The sequence below is a fragment of the Camelus ferus genome, chromosome 16 (genome assembly GCF_009834535.1).
Source record: "Camelus ferus isolate YT-003-E chromosome 16, BCGSAC_Cfer_1.0, whole genome shotgun sequence".
Lineage (NCBI taxonomy): Eukaryota > Metazoa > Chordata > Mammalia > Artiodactyla > Camelidae > Camelus > Camelus ferus.
The window spans coordinates 37155044-37171644 of record NC_045711.1 but is presented as its reverse complement, the minus strand read 5'-3'; the positions used below and the strand labels follow the sequence as shown (position 1 = coordinate 37171644).

The 16601-nt window shown below is 53.8% G+C and overlaps 3 protein-coding genes across 5 annotated transcripts; 1 reads left to right on the top strand and 2 right to left on the bottom strand.

Annotated features, from left to right (window-relative positions):
* Nucleotides 1-706: 706 nt before the first annotated feature.
* GFAP (glial fibrillary acidic protein) lies at nt 707-9712 on the top strand. Of its 3 annotated transcripts, XM_014554747.2 has the most exons (10): nt 707-1174; nt 2111-2171; nt 2350-2445; nt 3256-3417; nt 4604-4729; nt 4925-5145; nt 5681-5724; nt 6084-6203; nt 7412-7497; nt 8108-9705. In XM_014554747.2, the coding sequence occupies exons 1-10, from the start codon at nt 726-728 to the stop codon at nt 8147-8149; spliced, it is 1407 nt and encodes a 468-aa protein (XP_014410233.2). In that variant the 5' UTR covers nt 707-725; the 3' UTR covers nt 8150-9705. The 3 variants fall into 3 exon arrangements, with proteins under 3 accessions (XP_014410233.2, XP_032313271.1, XP_032313270.1); XM_032457379.1 differs by lacking the exon at nt 6084-6203 and having other exon boundaries at nt 708-1174; nt 8108-9712; XM_032457380.1 differs by lacking the exons at nt 5681-5724; nt 6084-6203.
* Nucleotides 9713-9842: 130 nt separating this feature from the next.
* FAM187A (family with sequence similarity 187 member A) lies at nt 9843-11939 on the bottom strand. Its single transcript, XM_006173116.3, has one exon. The coding sequence runs from the start codon at nt 11738-11740 to the stop codon at nt 10496-10498; it is 1245 nt and encodes a 414-aa protein (XP_006173178.2). The 5' UTR covers nt 11741-11939; the 3' UTR covers nt 9843-10495.
* CCDC103 (coiled-coil domain containing 103) lies at nt 11814-16441 on the bottom strand. The gene is made up of 4 exons (XM_006173102.3): nt 16309-16441; nt 14390-14541; nt 13861-13993; nt 11814-13193 (listed from the first exon to the last, which is right to left on the bottom strand). The coding sequence occupies exons 2-4, from the start codon at nt 14530-14532 to the stop codon at nt 12762-12764; spliced, it is 708 nt and encodes a 235-aa protein (XP_006173164.1). The 5' UTR covers nt 14533-14541; nt 16309-16441; the 3' UTR covers nt 11814-12761.
* Between the last annotated feature and the right edge of the window lie 160 nt (nt 16442-16601).

Here is a 16601-nt window from a genome sequence, read left to right as displayed (position 1 = left end):
GAGTGGCCCAAGGAGAGGACCAGGGAGGGCAGCACCGGCCCCCTCTTTCCTATCAAGGGCCCCATGTTCCTTCCATCATCCCCTCCACTGCTAGATAGAGGCCTTAATTGACCCTTCAGACAAAGGGCTGGTTCTAATTACAACCCACAGCCCCACAACTCCAGGGAACAGAGAGAAAGCAGGAATGCTGGATGCCTGTATTCAGAGGGGAGGTCTCTGGGAATCTGTTGGGAATGAGGCTGGAAGGAAACTGTAACATAGGCTGTTCCTTGAGGGTTCAGAACAGACTTGTTCTTCGCCAAATTCCCAGCATCTAGCAGGCTCTCAAAGGAGAATGCTGAGTGAGGAAGGCCTGGGTCATGGGATCTAAGAGTTAGAAGGCAGGTCAGAGGTCATCTGGTCCAGCCCTTCCTTGACCCACCTTCCTAGAGAAAGGGTCTCCTTGCCCAGTGGTCAGAGCCCCAGACTTAGCATCTGCCCCAGGCACTGCCTACTAGTACCCATGTCTGTAGCCAGGCCGGGGCTGGCGTGCCCAGGAGGCCCTGCCTCTGGGCACAGTGACCTCGATGGGGTGAGAGGAGCTCTCCCCATGGCTGGGCCACAGCCCAGCCCCACCTCCTCAGACTATGCCAGGGGGCGTTGCCGGGGGCATCCTGGGCCATGCCAGGCCGGCCCACTCCTCCATAAAGCCTGCACATCCCAGGAGCGGGCAGAGCCAGGCCACAATGGAGAGGAGACGGGTCACCTCATCTGCTCGCCGCTCCTATGTCTCCTCCTCAGAGATGGTGGTGGGGGGCCGCCGCCTGGGTCCTGGCACCCGCCTGTCCCTGGCTCGAATGCCACCTCCACTGCCGGCCAGGGTGGACTTCTCCCTGGGCGGGGCACTCAACGCCGGCTTCAAGGAGACCCGGGCCAGTGAGCGAGCAGAAATGATGGAGCTCAATGACCGCTTTGCCAGCTACATTGAGAAGGTGCGCTTCCTGGAACAGCAGAACAAGGCGCTGGCTGCCGAGCTGAACCAGCTGCGGGCCAAGGAGCCCACCAAGCTGGCCGACGTCTACCAGGCAGAGCTGCGTGAGCTGCGGCTGCGGCTGGATCAACTCACTGCCAACAGCGCCCGGCTCGAGGTGGAGAGGGACAATCTGGCACAGGACCTGGGCACCCTGAGGCAGAAGTGAGGAGGGGGTTGTGGAGGGGCCTTCGTGAAAAGGGAGGACTGAGCCCCCAAGAGGGATCACCTGCAGGCCTGCAGGGTCTCGAGCAGGGGCTTGGCCTCCTTGCCCATGGGATTCCCCATCTCTGGGAGGGGAGGGCTGTCTTTGCTTCCAAAGATGGTGGGGGGCCTGGGAGGAGGCCCCAGAGTCTCAGGAATCTAACTCTCAAAGACCTTCTGCCTGGGAGCCAGGTACTCTCACCTGGGGAAAGCTGTGCAGGAGAGTCAGGGACCCCAGCAGGCAGGGTCTCTGGTTTCTCATTCACCGTGGGGCCTTGTGACTGTGGGCGGGGTGCGCACCTATTCTGAGCCCGGGTGTGTACCGAGAAGGAATTGGAAGGGAAGATTGTGCACTAGGAGGACTGGGCTCAGAGGGGAAAGGAAGTACGGGATAGAGCAGGAAGGCCGCGTCCTGGCTTCAGAACACAGGTGACTCTGCCTGTTGCCAGCTTATGACCCCGGTTAAGGCACTTACACTTGCTCAGCTGTGAAGTAGAGATCTTCATAAAACTCTTTTCCATAGGTCAGAGGAAACCCCAGGGCACAGTCTCTGCTGAGTTGGCAGGGCATGTGTGGGTGCCCTCAAGTGTGGGAGGATGTGTGTGTGCGTATGTGTGCGTGCAGCAGTGAGTATACGTTGGTGGAAGCGCCTGTGTGAGCAGAAGCAGGTGCACCAACCCTGATAAGGCACCTTAGGTAATGAGTTAAAGCAAAAGCCCTTGCCTGCTCACCCTCCTGGCCAAGGCTCTGTCTAGGATCCTTTGGCCCTTCACTCCTCCTGCCACTCCACTGGTTCTGGGTTGTCGGGCGGGGGGTCCCTCTGGCAGCCTCCTCTAGGGTAGGTGTCCAAAAGTCCTCAGAAGAACCTGGACCCAGGAATGTGTCCCCTTACCCCAGGCTCCAGGATGAAACCAACCTGAGGCTGGAGGCCGAGAACAACCTGGCTGCCTATCGACAGGTCAGGGCGGTGGGGAGGGGCTGGGGAGTGGGGAAGGGGTTGATGGCAGCCCACCCAAACACAGCTCTGAAGTCCAGCCCTCCAGAGCAATGTGCTGCTCCCCTCTGCCACAAAAGGAGGGATTAGATAAGACTAGGGAGTGGGGTCAGAGTGGCCCTCTGCCCCCTCTCTACTCCAGGAGGCAGATGAAGCCACCCTATCCCGTCTGGATCTGGAGAGGAAGACTGAGTCTCTGGAGGAGGAAATCCGGTTCTTGAGGAAGATCCATGAGGAGGTAAGGCTGGGGCAGATGGAAGAAAGGCCAACACAGAAATTGGAATTGAGGGAAAGAGACAGAGAGACTGAGACTGAGAGATATTCAGAGATGGAGAGATATTCAGAGCCAGAGAGAAAGAAACAGATTGAAGAGAAAGAAAGAAAACGAGAGAGAGTGTCAGGGAGAGACTAGGGAAGACAGATAGAGACAGGTAAGAAAGCATCCTCAGCCCCTGGTAAAATGCACACAAGACGCACACTCGACTTACTGAGAATTACAACAGACCTTATTGCCCCATATTTCTCTTCACTACAGCCCATGAGATAGGAACCCTTCCTGCGTTATCGCCTTTTCACAGAGGAGGACACTGAAGCCCAGAGAGGTTAAAGAACTTGCTAAGGTCACATAGTTAGTCTCTGACTCCAACCCCTCTGCCATCTGTCTCCATTTAAATGAGAGCCATTCATTACAAAAAGACCCCACTGAGCTGTGACTTCAGATTTATGGATTCAGAATCTATGACCTCATGGAAACTGGGAACCCGCAGGCACACCCACAACACAGGGACTGTCCCTGTCCCATGAGAACAAAGATACAATTTCAGTGCTCCTGCCTTCTGGACCTGGGGGGAGGACACCATGAAGCCCCCAAACTACCCTCTGCCTCCTCTAGCCTGGGCCATGCCACTTCCTCCAACTAGGAATGCCCCATTTCCCTTAGTCAATGTCTGTGTCTGAGGGGCAGGCAGAAGAGGGCATGATGCTATGGGGAAACCCCAGTTGCAGCCTGGTCCCTGAGCCTTGGAATCCCTTCTCTCACCCTGGCCAGGAGGTGCGGGAGCTCCAGGAGCAGCTGGCTCAGCAGCAGGTCCATGTGGAGATGGATGTGGCCAAGCCCGATCTCACAGCAGCCCTGAGAGAGATCCGCACGCAGTACGAGGCAGTGGCTTCCAGCAACATGCATGAGGCAGAGGAGTGGTACCGGTCCAAGGTAGCTCTAACTATGGGCCACCATGCCTGCTCCAGGCAGCTCTCCTGGCTCCATACAAAAGAACTGGCGGAGGGGAGTGGAGAAAGCTGGGCGAGGATCCCCTCTGAGTGACTGACCTTCACCAGAAAACTGAAATGACTTGCCCAGGGTCACACAGGCACTATTACTTCCAATAAGTACTTATTAGTAGGAATATTATTGCTACTATTACTGTTAGCCAACACTGTTGTGTATTAGGCCCTGTGCTTTGCATAGATTATCTTACTATGACGTAGGTATTGTTCTTTGATAGATGATTGAAATGAAGTCCAGAAAGGTTAACTAATTTGCCCAGAGTCACACTGCTCCTAAGCAGTAGAGCTGAATTTCCAATCCTAGCTATCTCATTTGGGAGCCTACATTCTTGATGCCTCTGCCATCTATGTCCTAGGTCATTGAGTATCTACTGCATGCCAGGCACTTCCTAGGATACAGAGACATGTCTGACCAGGGAGAAGTGATGCCACCCAAATATGATGTCTACGGAGAACACTGTAGGGCAGAGTTTATATGTGGTGTGGGGGCAGGGAGAATATCATAGAAGGGAGGGCACTGGGCCAGGCAGGACTGGCAGACTGTGAACATAAAGAGAAGAGGCAAGGGGCATTCAGAGTGCAGGACAGAGCCTGAATAGAGGCCAAAAAGCACAGAGAGTTGGCGGCCCAGAGATCCTGGCCCAGAGCATGGAGCTGAGGAGTGTAAATGGCAGAAGCTAATGATGGTTCTGAGTAGGTCAAGGCGTGATGGAGCTGTTAAGGCTTGACTGCAAGCTGGGGGATGGAGGGCTATTGGAACCCAGGCCTCTGCTCACCAGAAGCCCCTGTGTATGGTGGGGGAGGACAGGGTTCAGTCCTGTAGATGAAGCTGCCAGGGCTGGAGATTCTGGATTCTGTGGCAAACACTGTTCATTCATTCCCTGCCCAGGCACTGTGCTAGGTGCTGGAGACATAGCAGTGGCTTCTGTGTCCCCTATCCGTGGGCCATAGTCGCTGGGAATAATCCTACCCGGGGCCAATGGTCTGGGGTGAGCTGGACAACCCCGGAGTCCCCCCCCCCCCGATTTCCCGTGCCTTCCCATGGGCTCACACAGCTCCGGCGATACGCAGTCCCAGCCCGCCCCTCAGCATAAGGCCCTCTCCCTATCCAGTTTGCGGACCTGACTGACGCCGCTGCCCGCAACGCGGAGCTGCTCCGCCAGGCCAAGCACGAAGCCAACGACTATCGGCGCCAGCTGCAGGCCTTGACCTGCGACCTGGAATCCTTGCGCGGCACGGTGAGTGCGGGCACGGGGACGGGGTTGGAGAGCTGAGGCTGCCGAACCGGAGGAGGAGACCTGCAACCAACCGTAGATGCTGGAGAAAAGCCAGGGGCTGGGACCAGGGCGGGGCGCGGGGCTCTGAAAAGTCACTCAGACGCGACGGGGGCAGGGCAGGAGTGGGGCCTCCAGACTGGCCGGCTCCACCCACAGAACGAGTCCCTGGAGAGGCAGATGCGTGAGCAGGAGGAGCGTCACGTGCGAGAGGCGGTGAATTACCAGGAGGCGCTGGCCCGGCTGGAGGAGGAGGGGCAGAGTCTCAAGGACGAGATGGCCCGCCACCTGCAGGAGTACCAGGACCTGCTGAATGTCAAACTGGCCCTGGACATCGAGATCGCCACCTACAGGAAGTTGCTGGAGGGCGAGGAGAACCGGTGAGGCCTCTCCCTAGAGTCGCCTTGCTCCCTTCAGGGACTGTCTTACTCAGCCCTGCGTCCAGCCCCCTCCTATCCAAGTGGCCAGTGCAGCACTTGCCTAACACACAATTGGTATTCAGTAAATGTCTGAGGAATGAATGAGTGGATTCAGTTCAACTGATATGGATTAGGTCCCAGGGTGAGGACTTGGGTCACCTCCCAAATTAAGAGGCTCACCAACAAAGATCAGACTTTTTTTCCCCTGTCGAGTCTATTCTGCCTCCTAGGAACTCTCTTTGCCACTCCTGCCTCTCCACCCCCACCTCTACTCCCTCCCCCACATCCTAGGAGCATACACTTCCCTTTGATTAGAGATGTTCCCCTCACAGATAGCTCCAGAGATTGTGCTGGCTGCTGGGGAAGCTAAGACATGGGGTTGGCCTTTCCTGCCAAGGAAAAGGGTTTGAGGCTATCATGATGACCCTAGACCAGGACTTGGCCTGGGGATGTCCTCGGGCAGCCTGGTCACCTCTCTCCCTCTGCTGTCTTTCAGCATCACCATTCCTGTGCAGACCTTCTCCAACCTGCAGATCCGAGGTCAGTAGAGCAGGGCCTGTGGGCAGAGTGTTGGATTCCTGCCCTTTCCCCCGAGCCTGTCGGTTGTGGCTCTGGCCTGGGGCCGAGGACTAGGGCAAAGGGGTCTGGGGCTCTCCTTGGGGGCCTTCATGATTTACCACAGAACTTCTAGGCAGAACACACCACCCCAGGGCATGCAGGTGAGGCCTGCGGCCACTCCTGTCCTGCTCTGCCCTGTGTCCCACCCCCCACCCCCGCTCCCTGTTCCACTGTAAATCTGGGTGAGGGTCTTAACCTCTGTCCTGTCCGCAGATCCCTGAGCAAGCTCTACCCATCCGAGTGTTTGATGTTTGTGTTTTCTTAACTGCTTGTCACTACAGGGGGCAAAAGCACCAAAGAAGGGGAAGGTCACAAGGTCACAAGACATCTCAAAAGCCTCACAATACAAGTTATACCAATACAGGCTCACCAGATTGTAAACGGAGCCCCGCCGGCTCTCGGTTAGCTGCCTGCCTCTTAGACATTGTGCTTTTCTCAGCTTGACAGGGGGCGAGCCTCACCAAGCCCATTTTCCCCATCCTCTTGGGCTCCCCCCTCCTAGGTTTCTCTAAAGGGCCAAGCCTGTGTCATTTCCCCAGCAACCTCAGCGCCCAGCCCTGGACCTGGCACAGGGTAAATGTAGCTTAAGGTAGCAGAGCTGGCTGGTGTTCAAGGTGGTAAGTCCTCGGGTGCTCAGATGGGATGCTCTGGGGCCTCTGAGCAAACACCAGCCTCTGCCTCCGCTCTTCCCCACCACTGGGAGGGTTCCTAGGGTCTCACTGTGCCCTATGATTCTTCTTTCCCTGAGACTCCCTTGTTCAGCTCAGTGCTGATTCAGCCCAGAGGATTATTTCCTCTTGGAGTGAATAAAATTTTATGTTCCCTGCTCTTAATTTTATATATTAGTGAGTGTGACATGTTATATTTTTCTCTCTGAGGAGGGGAAAATCTAAATTACTTCTTACTCATATGTGGCCCTCACATGATTCTTAGCTAAGGAGAAAAATTCTGGGCTAGAAATTTAGGAACACTAGCTATGCATGTGTCAGGGCTTAGTTCAGCATCAGAAGGCAGACCAGGTAGAGGCAACACTGCCAACTGCCAGACAGTAAAGGGTCACTAGGGCCCAGAGAAGTGGCAGAGAGAAGTAGGAATGGGGAGGGGACCCACATGTACTGAGCACTAATATGTGCCAGTCGCTTAGCACACACTATCACAGTGAACTGACTCCTCACTCTCACCTCGGGAGGTAGATACCAGCATCTCCATTTTGCAGATGGGGAAACTGAGGCTGGAAGAAGTAAATCAACTTGCCCACAGTCGTGTGGCTGAGTTGGGACTCAAGCTCTGACCTGCCTGACTTCAGAGCCCACGTGTTCGTTCCTTGGCATGGCACTGGGTTGTCAGGAAGCCAGGCAAGGGCTTGCAGAGGGACTAAAAGGCAGCCAGGCCAGCAAAGTGAGCAGAGCACTGGACGGAGCGGCCAGGACTTGCCTAGCATGGTGGAGATTTAGGAGGTCACCAGCCCCTTTGGAAAAACTAGGCCCTCTCTGCTGTGTTGGATAGGCTTTTGGACTCGTGATTGGGGGTTTTATGGGGAAACCGGGGGTGGGAGAGGATGTCTAGTGCCCTGAGAGCTCACGGAGGCCTCCTCTCTTCACACCTGCAGAAACCAGCCTGGACACCAAGTCCGTGTCAGAAGGCCACCTCAAGAGGAACATCGTGGTGAAGACCGTGGAGATGCGGGATGGAGAGGTGAGGAGGGCAGACCTCAGATTCTGGTCCCTTCAGGCTCAGGAAGAAAGCCTGGACTGGCACATGGAAGGGCCCCAATAACTCACAAGAGCTCCCTGGGGAGGCTCTGGAAGACAGAAAGAACCCAAATGTAATTTACTACCCCAGCCCCTCCACTGGCAGTTTTAAGGGGAGCCTGGGTGCCTAGGTCACTGGATGGGGTCCTGATTCTGGCTTTTTCCCTTTCTCACCCCCAACACCAGGCCTGGGGGAGAGAGAAAGAAAATTATAGTTAGCAGCTTTCACTCCCAACTTTCAACTTCAGCTTAGTGAAAGGAACTTGCCAGAAGATTGGGAAGAGGGGACTAGGCATGGCCCCCTCCCCATCCCACCAGCAACAGTACTAGCTAATCTTATGTCATCAGCTCACCACGTGCCACGCACAGTGCTAGGTGCTTACCAGTGTTACTTCATCTTCCTCTCTGACTGCTGCATGGGCGTCTTCTGGCTACTACCCTAGAAAAGATGACCCAGGAAGGCTGGGGACTTGTCCAAGGTCACATAGCCTAGCAGTGGTAGACTTGGAATCTGTGTGAGCTCCTAACTGTGGCAGCTTCTCTGTCCCCTGCAGGTCATTAAGGAGTCCAAGCAGGAGCACAAGGACGTGATGTGAGGCAGGACCCACCCAGTCACAGTATGAGGAGCCTGCAGCAGGAGTCGGGGTAGTTGCCCCTCCTCTACTAGCTGTGTTCCCCAGACTTGAGTTCCCACCCCCGCAGCTGCTCCTCTTCCCTCTCTATCTCTATACCAGCTTGTTGCCCTAGGCTCCATCAGCATTAAGTCTGCCAGACAGCACCCACCCCGTACCCAGCAAGTCCAACTAACAGGGCACTCACCCCGAAGGGGCGGCTGGGAGGGGCATGGCCAGCAGCTTGGGTTAGAATTGGGAGGGAAGAGAGAAGTTGGGGAGGGCAGGGAGACCTAATAAATCACCCTCCATCTCCCGAATCCCTGTTGTCATGGCAACTGTTGCCAGAGCCTGAGGTGTCTGGGGGTATCTGGGAACTGGGCCTTTGAGTTTCCTCGGGCTGCTGGAGGAAAACCAGGACTCTGAGACAGGAAGGGGAAGTCCTCACAGGCACGGAGGCCCTGGCCAGAGGCTTATTCTTCTAGACTAACCCTGACCAGCCTGCGGGTGGGTGGGGCTACCCTGCCACCTGGAGTAGTCACCAGACAGAATTCCTGGCCTGCCCAAATCGAAGAGGAGCCTCCTGAGTGATGGTTCAAGTGTCTCAGCCCCACTGAGCAGCCACGTGGGCAGGCTGTGGGCCCATGGGAGCTTGGTTCTCAGCACTTGGGCGAACTATAGTGTAAGTGGTAAGGGAAGGGGTGCTGGGGAGGAGTAGAGGGGGTCCTGGCCCCTAGGTGTGGGTACAGAGAGGTCAAGCCCAGGAGGACTCCCCCCATACAGGCTGGAGGTGGGGCAGGTAGAGATGGTGGAGAAGGTAGTTGGGATGATGCTAGACATCAGAGTTGGGGGGCTGTGCGTGAGCAGTTACATTTGGCCTCTGGATCGTGGGAATCAAGAAAGTGTCTCATCCTCTTAAAGATGCTGAAACAGGAAAGGAAGAGGCTGCTGTCCAAGGGGGCAAGGCCCACTTTGTCCCAGTTCTAAAGGCCCCTTCCTTGCTGTGTAATCTCTGTCCACCCAGGCCTGTCAGCCCCTGCAGCTGCCGCCTCCCGACCCCAGCAAACACTGCTGGCTGAGCCTCTGCTGCGCGCCTGACCCTCTCCTTTCCACAGTGCCTGCTGCTCTTCCCTAAGCCAAGGCCCCTGTGGGCCCCTCTTACTCAAATACCAAACGCACTCCCATGTTTTAGGTAGCATCCTATTTTATAATTGGATGAGAGACACATGCAGAGTGAAGACAATGGTTTGTGTTCCTGAAGCCTGGAGGCAGGACAGCTTGGGGCAGGGCACTTGTTCTGCTGTCCACCAAAAGACTGGTGGGTGCGAGATCATCGGTGCCCACAAGTGGGGCTCAGAAGGCCCCCTACAGGGTCCCCCTCTCCCCTCTGGGGCTAGAGGGAGGGAGAAGTAGGAGTCCCTCACTCTTTCCAAGACTGGGTGTCCTTCCCCCACTCCCTCCTGCCACCCACTCTGCTAATCTTCAGGGCACTGCTGCTGCCTGTAGTCACTGACATAAATAAAGACAATTGCTGTGGCCTTCCCCAGAGTGGACTCTGATCTGTTTGGTAGAGGATGGGGCTGCGGGAAGGGGGCAGAAAGCAGCCTTGGACAAGACATGACTTGCTTCTTATCACTGATCATCTTGGAACCCCAGGCTCCTTCAGCAGCAGCCACATGACAAATCCCACCTCCAACTCTGCTCGGCCCTGCAGCCCTGGTGCCCCTCCCCCTGCCTTTGGTTCCTGCCTCTCTTCTCACCCCCAGCCCCCAGGCTGGGTGCAGTGTCTTAGGAAAACCCTCAATTCAATCTCCACTTTCCTCACCCATTCCCCCTGTTCTAGTTTCTGCCTTTATTCCCCAACCTACTGTTTCTACCTGCCAGTCCCAGGACAAGGCTGGGGAGGAAGGCAAAGAGGATATATACTAGGTACCCTGACTCTCTTCTTCCTCTCTCTGCTACCCCCAATTCAACCATTGTTCACTTGGCAATCTTTGAGGACAAGAAAATAAAGGACCTCAAACACTGTTCAACACCAAATAGGCCATTTGATAAACATTAAGTTCACTTCTCCCTTCTCTGAGTGTAAAATCAGAAGACATGTACATCCTAGCTACTTCCATCCCGGCCTCAGTCCCCCATCTCCCACCTGCCTCAGGCTTCCCCATTTCTCATATCCTGTCCCAGACTCACTCATGAAAAAGGGAAGCAGGTTATAGCTGACAACCTTGTCCACATGCCCTTGCCACATGTCCCAGCCGAAGATGATCACCCAGAGGCATCTGGTATCTTTTAACAAACACATTTAAGCACAACTGGGCAAGAGAGAGCCTAGAGGGAGAAGTTGGGACAACAGCGCAATAAGTAACAGCAGCAACGACAGAGGTGAATGGTGACAAAGATGAACGTGATGAGCAAGTAACCTATCAGGGTGAGCACCACGGCGGCGCGAGTCTCGGGGTCAGAAAGTGAGACGGGGTAGCGGCCTCGAGATGTCACGCCCAGTCGGAACCCAGCAATGCGCACCCCTTGCCGCCAGCAGTAGTAGATGCCCCGGTCTCCCAGCTGGGTGAAGCGGATGTGGAGATGGTTGCCGTGGTCAATGAACACCCTCATGGACCGGTTGACGCCCTTCAGGTACTGCGTGCGGTAGAGGTACTGGTGGTCCTTGTCCCAGGCCACGGCATGCTCTGGCCGGGCCCCCGGACAGGAGATGATGAGTCCATGGCCCAGCCTCTGCTGGTGGAACTGAATGGGCACCTGGGGCACCCAGGGCCGGCTGCCCACTTTGGACACATAGTTGATAATGGCCATCACGCCCTCCTGGATCTTCTTCTTATTCTCGCAGGGGACCACGCAGCTCTGAACGAGCAGCTCAGGGGTATGGTCACTGGCCTTGGCCCGAAGCTTTCTCGGCACAGCCTGCGAACCACAGGACACCACGTCACTTCGTGTCTTGCGGTAGCGTGGGGAGAGGTCTGGGCTCTGCAGGTAGCACAGGCCAATGCGCCACTGCTCCCCACGCACCCCACAGCGGTCGCAGGGAGTCCACTCCCAGAAGGTGGTGAAGACATGGAGGCTCCCGTGGTACTCATCGGCAAAGGGCTCCTGGCCTTGGTCCTTGAAGGTGGCCACCATTCCCTCACTGCTCTGGATGTCCACGTCGAAGGCATAAAAGTAGTCCCCCTTGCGGGTGCCGCAGAAATACAAGCCTGAGTCCTCGGGCTGGGCCCGGAAGACCAGCAGGCTGAACATGCGGATGCTGAAGCGGACCAGCATGTCGCTGCCCACGCGCACCTGGGCTGCTTCTGTCAGCACCCGCCCATCGAAGTCTGTCAGCACTTTGGTGTGGCTGCTTCCGAGGTGCTTCTGATAGTACCAGACGACAGCAGACACCTCCTCGGGCTTGCAGTGGCAGGGAAGCTCAAAGCTCATGTCGGCCAGGTAGGCTGCATTGTCAAACATCAGGAAAGCTGGGCAGGGGGTCCTCTGAAAAATATTCTCCTTCTCCACGATTTCAAAGGCCTGGAGACTCCCCCACACCCACAGGAGCACGGTGGTGTGGGCCAGGTTCATGGCCGTGCAAGGGAAGGGTCTGAGGGAGTGGGGCTAAATCAAGGCACTAAAGGCCTATGGGGCTTCTAGAAATCACTACTGGGAGGAGGCATCTATATGAAGGAAGGATTAAGCAGCCAAGAAAAGAAGCCGCAATTTGCAGAGGAAGCTGCCACAGACAAGGCAATTTATTCCCACTTGATGTACAAGATGCCCTTCTAATGTTCCAGACATGATCTTGAGGGAAAACCATTCTAGAACCTGGCCCTCTCTTCCCTTTCTAGAACACTGACTCACCCAAGAATGGGTCAGGGGAATCTGGAATGAGAAGGGTTCAGGTGGTGGGACAGGGAAATCTCTGTCTCTCTGCTCCAGGCTCTGTCCTTCCTGCCTGGTGGAAAGGCCTTCCCTTTGGTTAACTCAGCAGTTGAAGGAAACACTCCCACCTGCACACCGGGCCATCTTAAGAAGTCTGGGAGACTGACCAGACCTGAGCTGATGGCTTGGGGCTTTCAGGCCCAACCTGCACTGGAACTCGGCCCCTGGGGAAAAACACTGCACATGGAATGAAGTAGCATTTGATTGCTTGCCAATTAAATGTTCATTCATTGGGTTTAGGTTATAAATACTCTTGTTAAGAGCTGAGGAGATCAGAGTTTGTTGACTATGGAAGGTTAACGATTTTATTTTTCCTTTTTTTTGACTGAAGTCTGTAACTGGTGTCGCCAGCATTTGGTTAGGTGCACACCCATCTCTCAGAGCCATGGGCTAGAGGATTGGCCGACTCTGAGGGCGGGAAGCAAAACTCTTTCAACTTCTTGGGCCCTTGACCATCCTGTGGACCTACATAGTTCAGAATACAGAGCCCCACAAGAAGTTGGAGGAGAGGGGGAGATTCAGTGCCTGCTTTTGCTGTGAAAATTCCAAGTCTCGAAGGGAATCAGGTGTGGGCTTCTCATTACTGCCCTGCAGAGCCCCCAGGACAACCACCAAAAAAATGCCACCAATGACCACTAGGGGGCTCTGCAGGTAACTAGTCCCCTCAGTCCACCTGGTACAACCTAAGCAGCTCTTGGAGGAGACTCTCCACCTCCTGGAGCCCACCAGGCTGCTCCTCCAGATCCCGCTCCTCTGAGCTGGGGGCGCCCATGGCCTGCAGTTTCTGAAACAAGGCTCTGCAGCTCTCTCTCTCTGCATGGCTCATCAGGCTCAGGTTCAGGTTGAAGCGTCCGGTGCTGGCCAGGCTGCGCAGGACCCCCAGCACCACCCACCGGTCAGCTGGTCTCACGTGATTGGCCAGTGCCACCAGCATCTCCCCAAGAAGTCCAAACCCCACATCCACCTGGAAGAGAAGGCGCAGCTTTGGACCCCCGAGCTGCAGCAGGGCCTGGTAGCGCTCTGGCCCACTCCGCAGGTATCGCCGCCAGTCACGGTAGAACTCAGCCGAGGTCTCAGGCTGGGGGAACGTTTTCTCCTGGATCACAAAGGGAGGAAAGGGGAGTCCAGAGCGCTTCCAGCTGCTCTGTGACAGTGACAGTGAGGGGAGCCTGTGGGTTTTCATCTAAGCTCTGGTACCACTCTCTGAGCCTTGGGAAGGCTGTGGTCCCTGTGGGCCTCATTTTCAGACAAGGCAACTGGGGATGGGATGGGGAGGGAGGGTCCCAAGGAACGCAGGCTATGATTTGAGATTCTCAGTTGTACCAGGATTTTCCTGCCAATGAATGTGGACAGAGAATTGTTCTGCGAGAGTTAAGTCAGAGTTTGCTCTGATAGGGCTTGAAGGATGATTTGAAACCTCAGGGGGAGAGACAGGAACTCAATATGAGTATTAAGGATCTGACATGCTGGATCTCCCTCCTAACACTGCCAGAGGATCATGTACTCTATACTATAGAACCTGGAGGCAGAGCAACCCAAATCTGATCTGGGAATGCAAGCCAGAGGACTGACTGCAAGGGGTCTGCCTAGCCCACCTTTCTGACTTGTACTGCCCAGTTTCAGCCCCACCACCTGCTGGTTGCTCTTCTTTCTGAGACTGGAGGCAGAAACCTGCCTCTGTTGGCCTAACATGAGAAATAAGGAAAATGTAAGGAGACAGGATTGGAGGTTCATGGCAGAGAATCCTGCTGGGCCCCACCTACCCGGGAAATTTCAGTGGTTTCGTCCTGGGAGGGCCTTCCCTGAGTAGTGTGACAGTTCCAGGGCACAGTCCTCTTTCCTCCTATCTTGTCCTTCCGCTCCAGTGGCTTCAGATGTGATGCAAGGACAATACCCCTGTGGGCAAAGGACAGAGATTAGGGGATGAACCTAATGCTGTCTGTAGGTATGAGATGGCTGGACTTTCATGACACAGGCTGAATCTGTTGGCAGGCCAATATGACAATAATAATAAAAACAGCAGCAACAATGGCTGACAGCTTTTGAACACTTCCCACATGCCAGATGTGCTCAGAATCTTATATGTGATAACTCATTTAATCACAATGGTTACTCTCTTTTACAGATGAGGAATAGAGGCTCAGAGAGGTTAAATAACTTGTACAAGATCACACAGGTAGCAGAGGGTAGGGCCAAGACAGAGCCCAGGATTGTCTGACTCCAAAGCACATGCTCTTATCCACTATAGTCCACCATAACAGGAGAGCCTGAGAAAAATGGCATTAAGCCAACCTGAACTCCTCATAGGAAGCCACCCTCTGTTCCACTGCCCGTAACTTGGCGGCATTCTCCCGTTTGTACTTCTCATCAGCAGTGATTGCAGCCTGCAGCTCTTTTTCCAAAGCCTTGAAGTCAATGATGTCATTCCTTTCCATGGCCTGTGCCTGGGAAGGAGAAAGGAATGAATGTCAGCAGAGGGTCAGTATCAGGGACAGGGTAGGGGGTGCATCTGGGTTCTTTGCCAGCCCTCAGAATGATCCCAAAGCACTCTAGGTATCTTGTCACTTATTTTGGGGGGCTGTTAAAAAATCTAGTTCTCTATTTTACAGAGGGGAGCTGAGTTGCACAATGAGGGCTTAAGACTTGTTGTCACTGAAAATAGAATAGTCTCAACTTTCAATCTGGATCCCTATCTTAATTTTGTTCTCTGCCTGTAAAATTATATTTTTAATTGAAGTATAATTGACATATAATGTTATATTAGTTTCAGGTGTACAACATAGTGATTTGACAGTTATATACATTATGAAATGATCACCATGATGTCTGGTTATCATCTGCCACCATTTATAGTTATTACAATATTATTGACTATATTCCCTATCCTGTATATTACAATCCCATGGCTTATTTATTTTATAACTGGAAGTTTGTGCCTCTTAATTGTCTGACTCTATTTTGCCCATCCCACTACTCCCTTCCCCTCTGGCAACCACCAGTTCTCTGTATTTATGAATGTTTCTGGTTTGCTTGTTCATTTGTTGATTTTTAGATTCCACATATAAGTGAAATCGTATGGTACGATTCATAATACCATAATACCTGTCTGACTCATAATACCTTGTAATATCCCATAATATCTAAACATAATACCCTCTAGGTCCATCCATGTTGTTGCAAATGGCAATTTTTCATTCTTTTTTATTCTGCCTCTAAAAATGTTTTAATACTGGTGCTTTGGCTGAGGAAGCATTTGGATTTCAGAATTCAGTCCCTTCATGCTTCCACATGGGCTCACTCTTTCGTGAGTTGTGGTAGAGGCCCTCACGCAGAAGCAGAACTATTGTAACCTACTCTTTATATATAAAGATATTGGTGTTCTTTTAAAAAAAAAATTCTTAATGGAGGCATTGGGGATTGAACCCAGGACCTTGTGCATGCCAAGCATGCACTCTACCACTGAACTATACTCCACCCTCTCCATTGTAACCTACTCTTTTAGAACCCAGGGATAAAATTTCACCCATTGTTAAATGTCTTTAACCAGGAACCAGATGCAATGATTGAGCAGGAAATCAAGTAGATGTGGCAGAGAAAGGGGCTCAATGATCCCCGTTGCCAAATCCCTCTGTTCAGCTCAGGGCTGGAGCACAGGTCCTTAGGTACTTGGGCAACGTCTTTAGTTTTTTTGTTTGTTTGTTTGTTTTTTAATGTTTTATTTTATTTTGGTTGGGGGAGGTAATTAGGTCTATTCATTTATTTTTAGAGGAGGTACTGGGGATTGAACCCAGGCCCCTGTGCATGCTAAGCATAGTCTCTGCCACTTGAGCTACACCCTCCCCCCCACGTCTTTAGTTTTGCCATGGTACTTCTGCAGCTTCCGCATATCTGAGGCTGATTGACACGTTCTGTAGGGAGATCACCTATAAGGGTTCTAGTCTTGGCTCAGACATTTACTTGCTGTGAGACCCCTTTGACCTCAGATTCCTAGTGTATTGAGCTAGATTATGTGGCGAAGTCATCATCAACAGCCCTAGGGCAGGGAAGCAGGTAGTCTACAACCAACCCAGGAGCCCTCCCCTTCCCAGCTGAACAAGAAGAAAGAGAATGGGCTGGCCAGGAACTGAACTCAGGTATCCCGGCTCCTGTCCAGTTCTGAGTCCTCCCCAGTCATTAAATAAATAGAACACCTAACCCTGCCGCCCCCTGACCTTCACCCCAGCAGCCGCGGACTTGGTTTCCTTCCTTTCTTTAGAGCTGCCCAGATATTGCCAGAGCAGGATCGCTCAGCGTAGACCATGCCCTGCCGCTGTGTGGTTGCCCAGCAACTGCTCCAACAGCCTGCCCACGTGACCGGCCCTAAGGCCCCCGTCAGGGTGGCCCCTAGGCGCCTGATCAGATTCACGCCTCCTCAAGCCTCACTTTCTTTGGAGTAGCCCACCCCTTGGCTGGGAGACCCACAACTCTGCCTTGTAAGTTTATGTGTCCGCGGCCGGCATTCCTC

What these genes read in the sequence shown, in the direction of transcription:
- GFAP (XM_014554747.2), top strand. Translation starts at nt 726, where the DNA reads ATGGAGAGGAGACGGGTCACCTCATCTGCTCGCCGCTCCTATGTCTCC. An exon ending in TGAGGAAGATCCATGAGGAG is followed by an intron (nt 2,446 to 3,255) that starts GTAAGGCTGGGG and finishes CACCCTGGCCAG; the next exon opens with GAGGTGCGGGAGCTCCAGGA. An exon ending in CTCCAACCTGCAGATCCGAG is followed by an intron (nt 5,725 to 6,083) that starts GTCAGTAGAGCA and finishes TTGTCACTACAG; the next exon opens with GGGGCAAAAGCACCAAAGAA.
- FAM187A (XM_006173116.3), bottom strand. Translation starts at nt 11,740, where the DNA reads ATGAACCTGGCCCACACCACCGTGCTCCTGTGGGTGTGGGGGAGTCTC.
- CCDC103 (XM_006173102.3), bottom strand. Translation starts at nt 14,532, where the DNA reads ATGGAAAGGAATGACATCATTGACTTCAAGGCTTTGGAAAAAGAGCTG. An exon ending in GCTTCCTATGAGGAGTTCAG is followed by an intron (nt 13,994 to 14,389) that starts GTTGGCTTAATG and finishes CTTTGCCCACAG; the next exon opens with GGGTATTGTCCTTGCATCAC. An exon ending in AAACCACTGAAATTTCCCGG is followed by an intron (nt 13,194 to 13,860) that starts GTAGGTGGGGCC and finishes TTTGTGATCCAG; the next exon opens with GAGAAAACGTTCCCCCAGCC.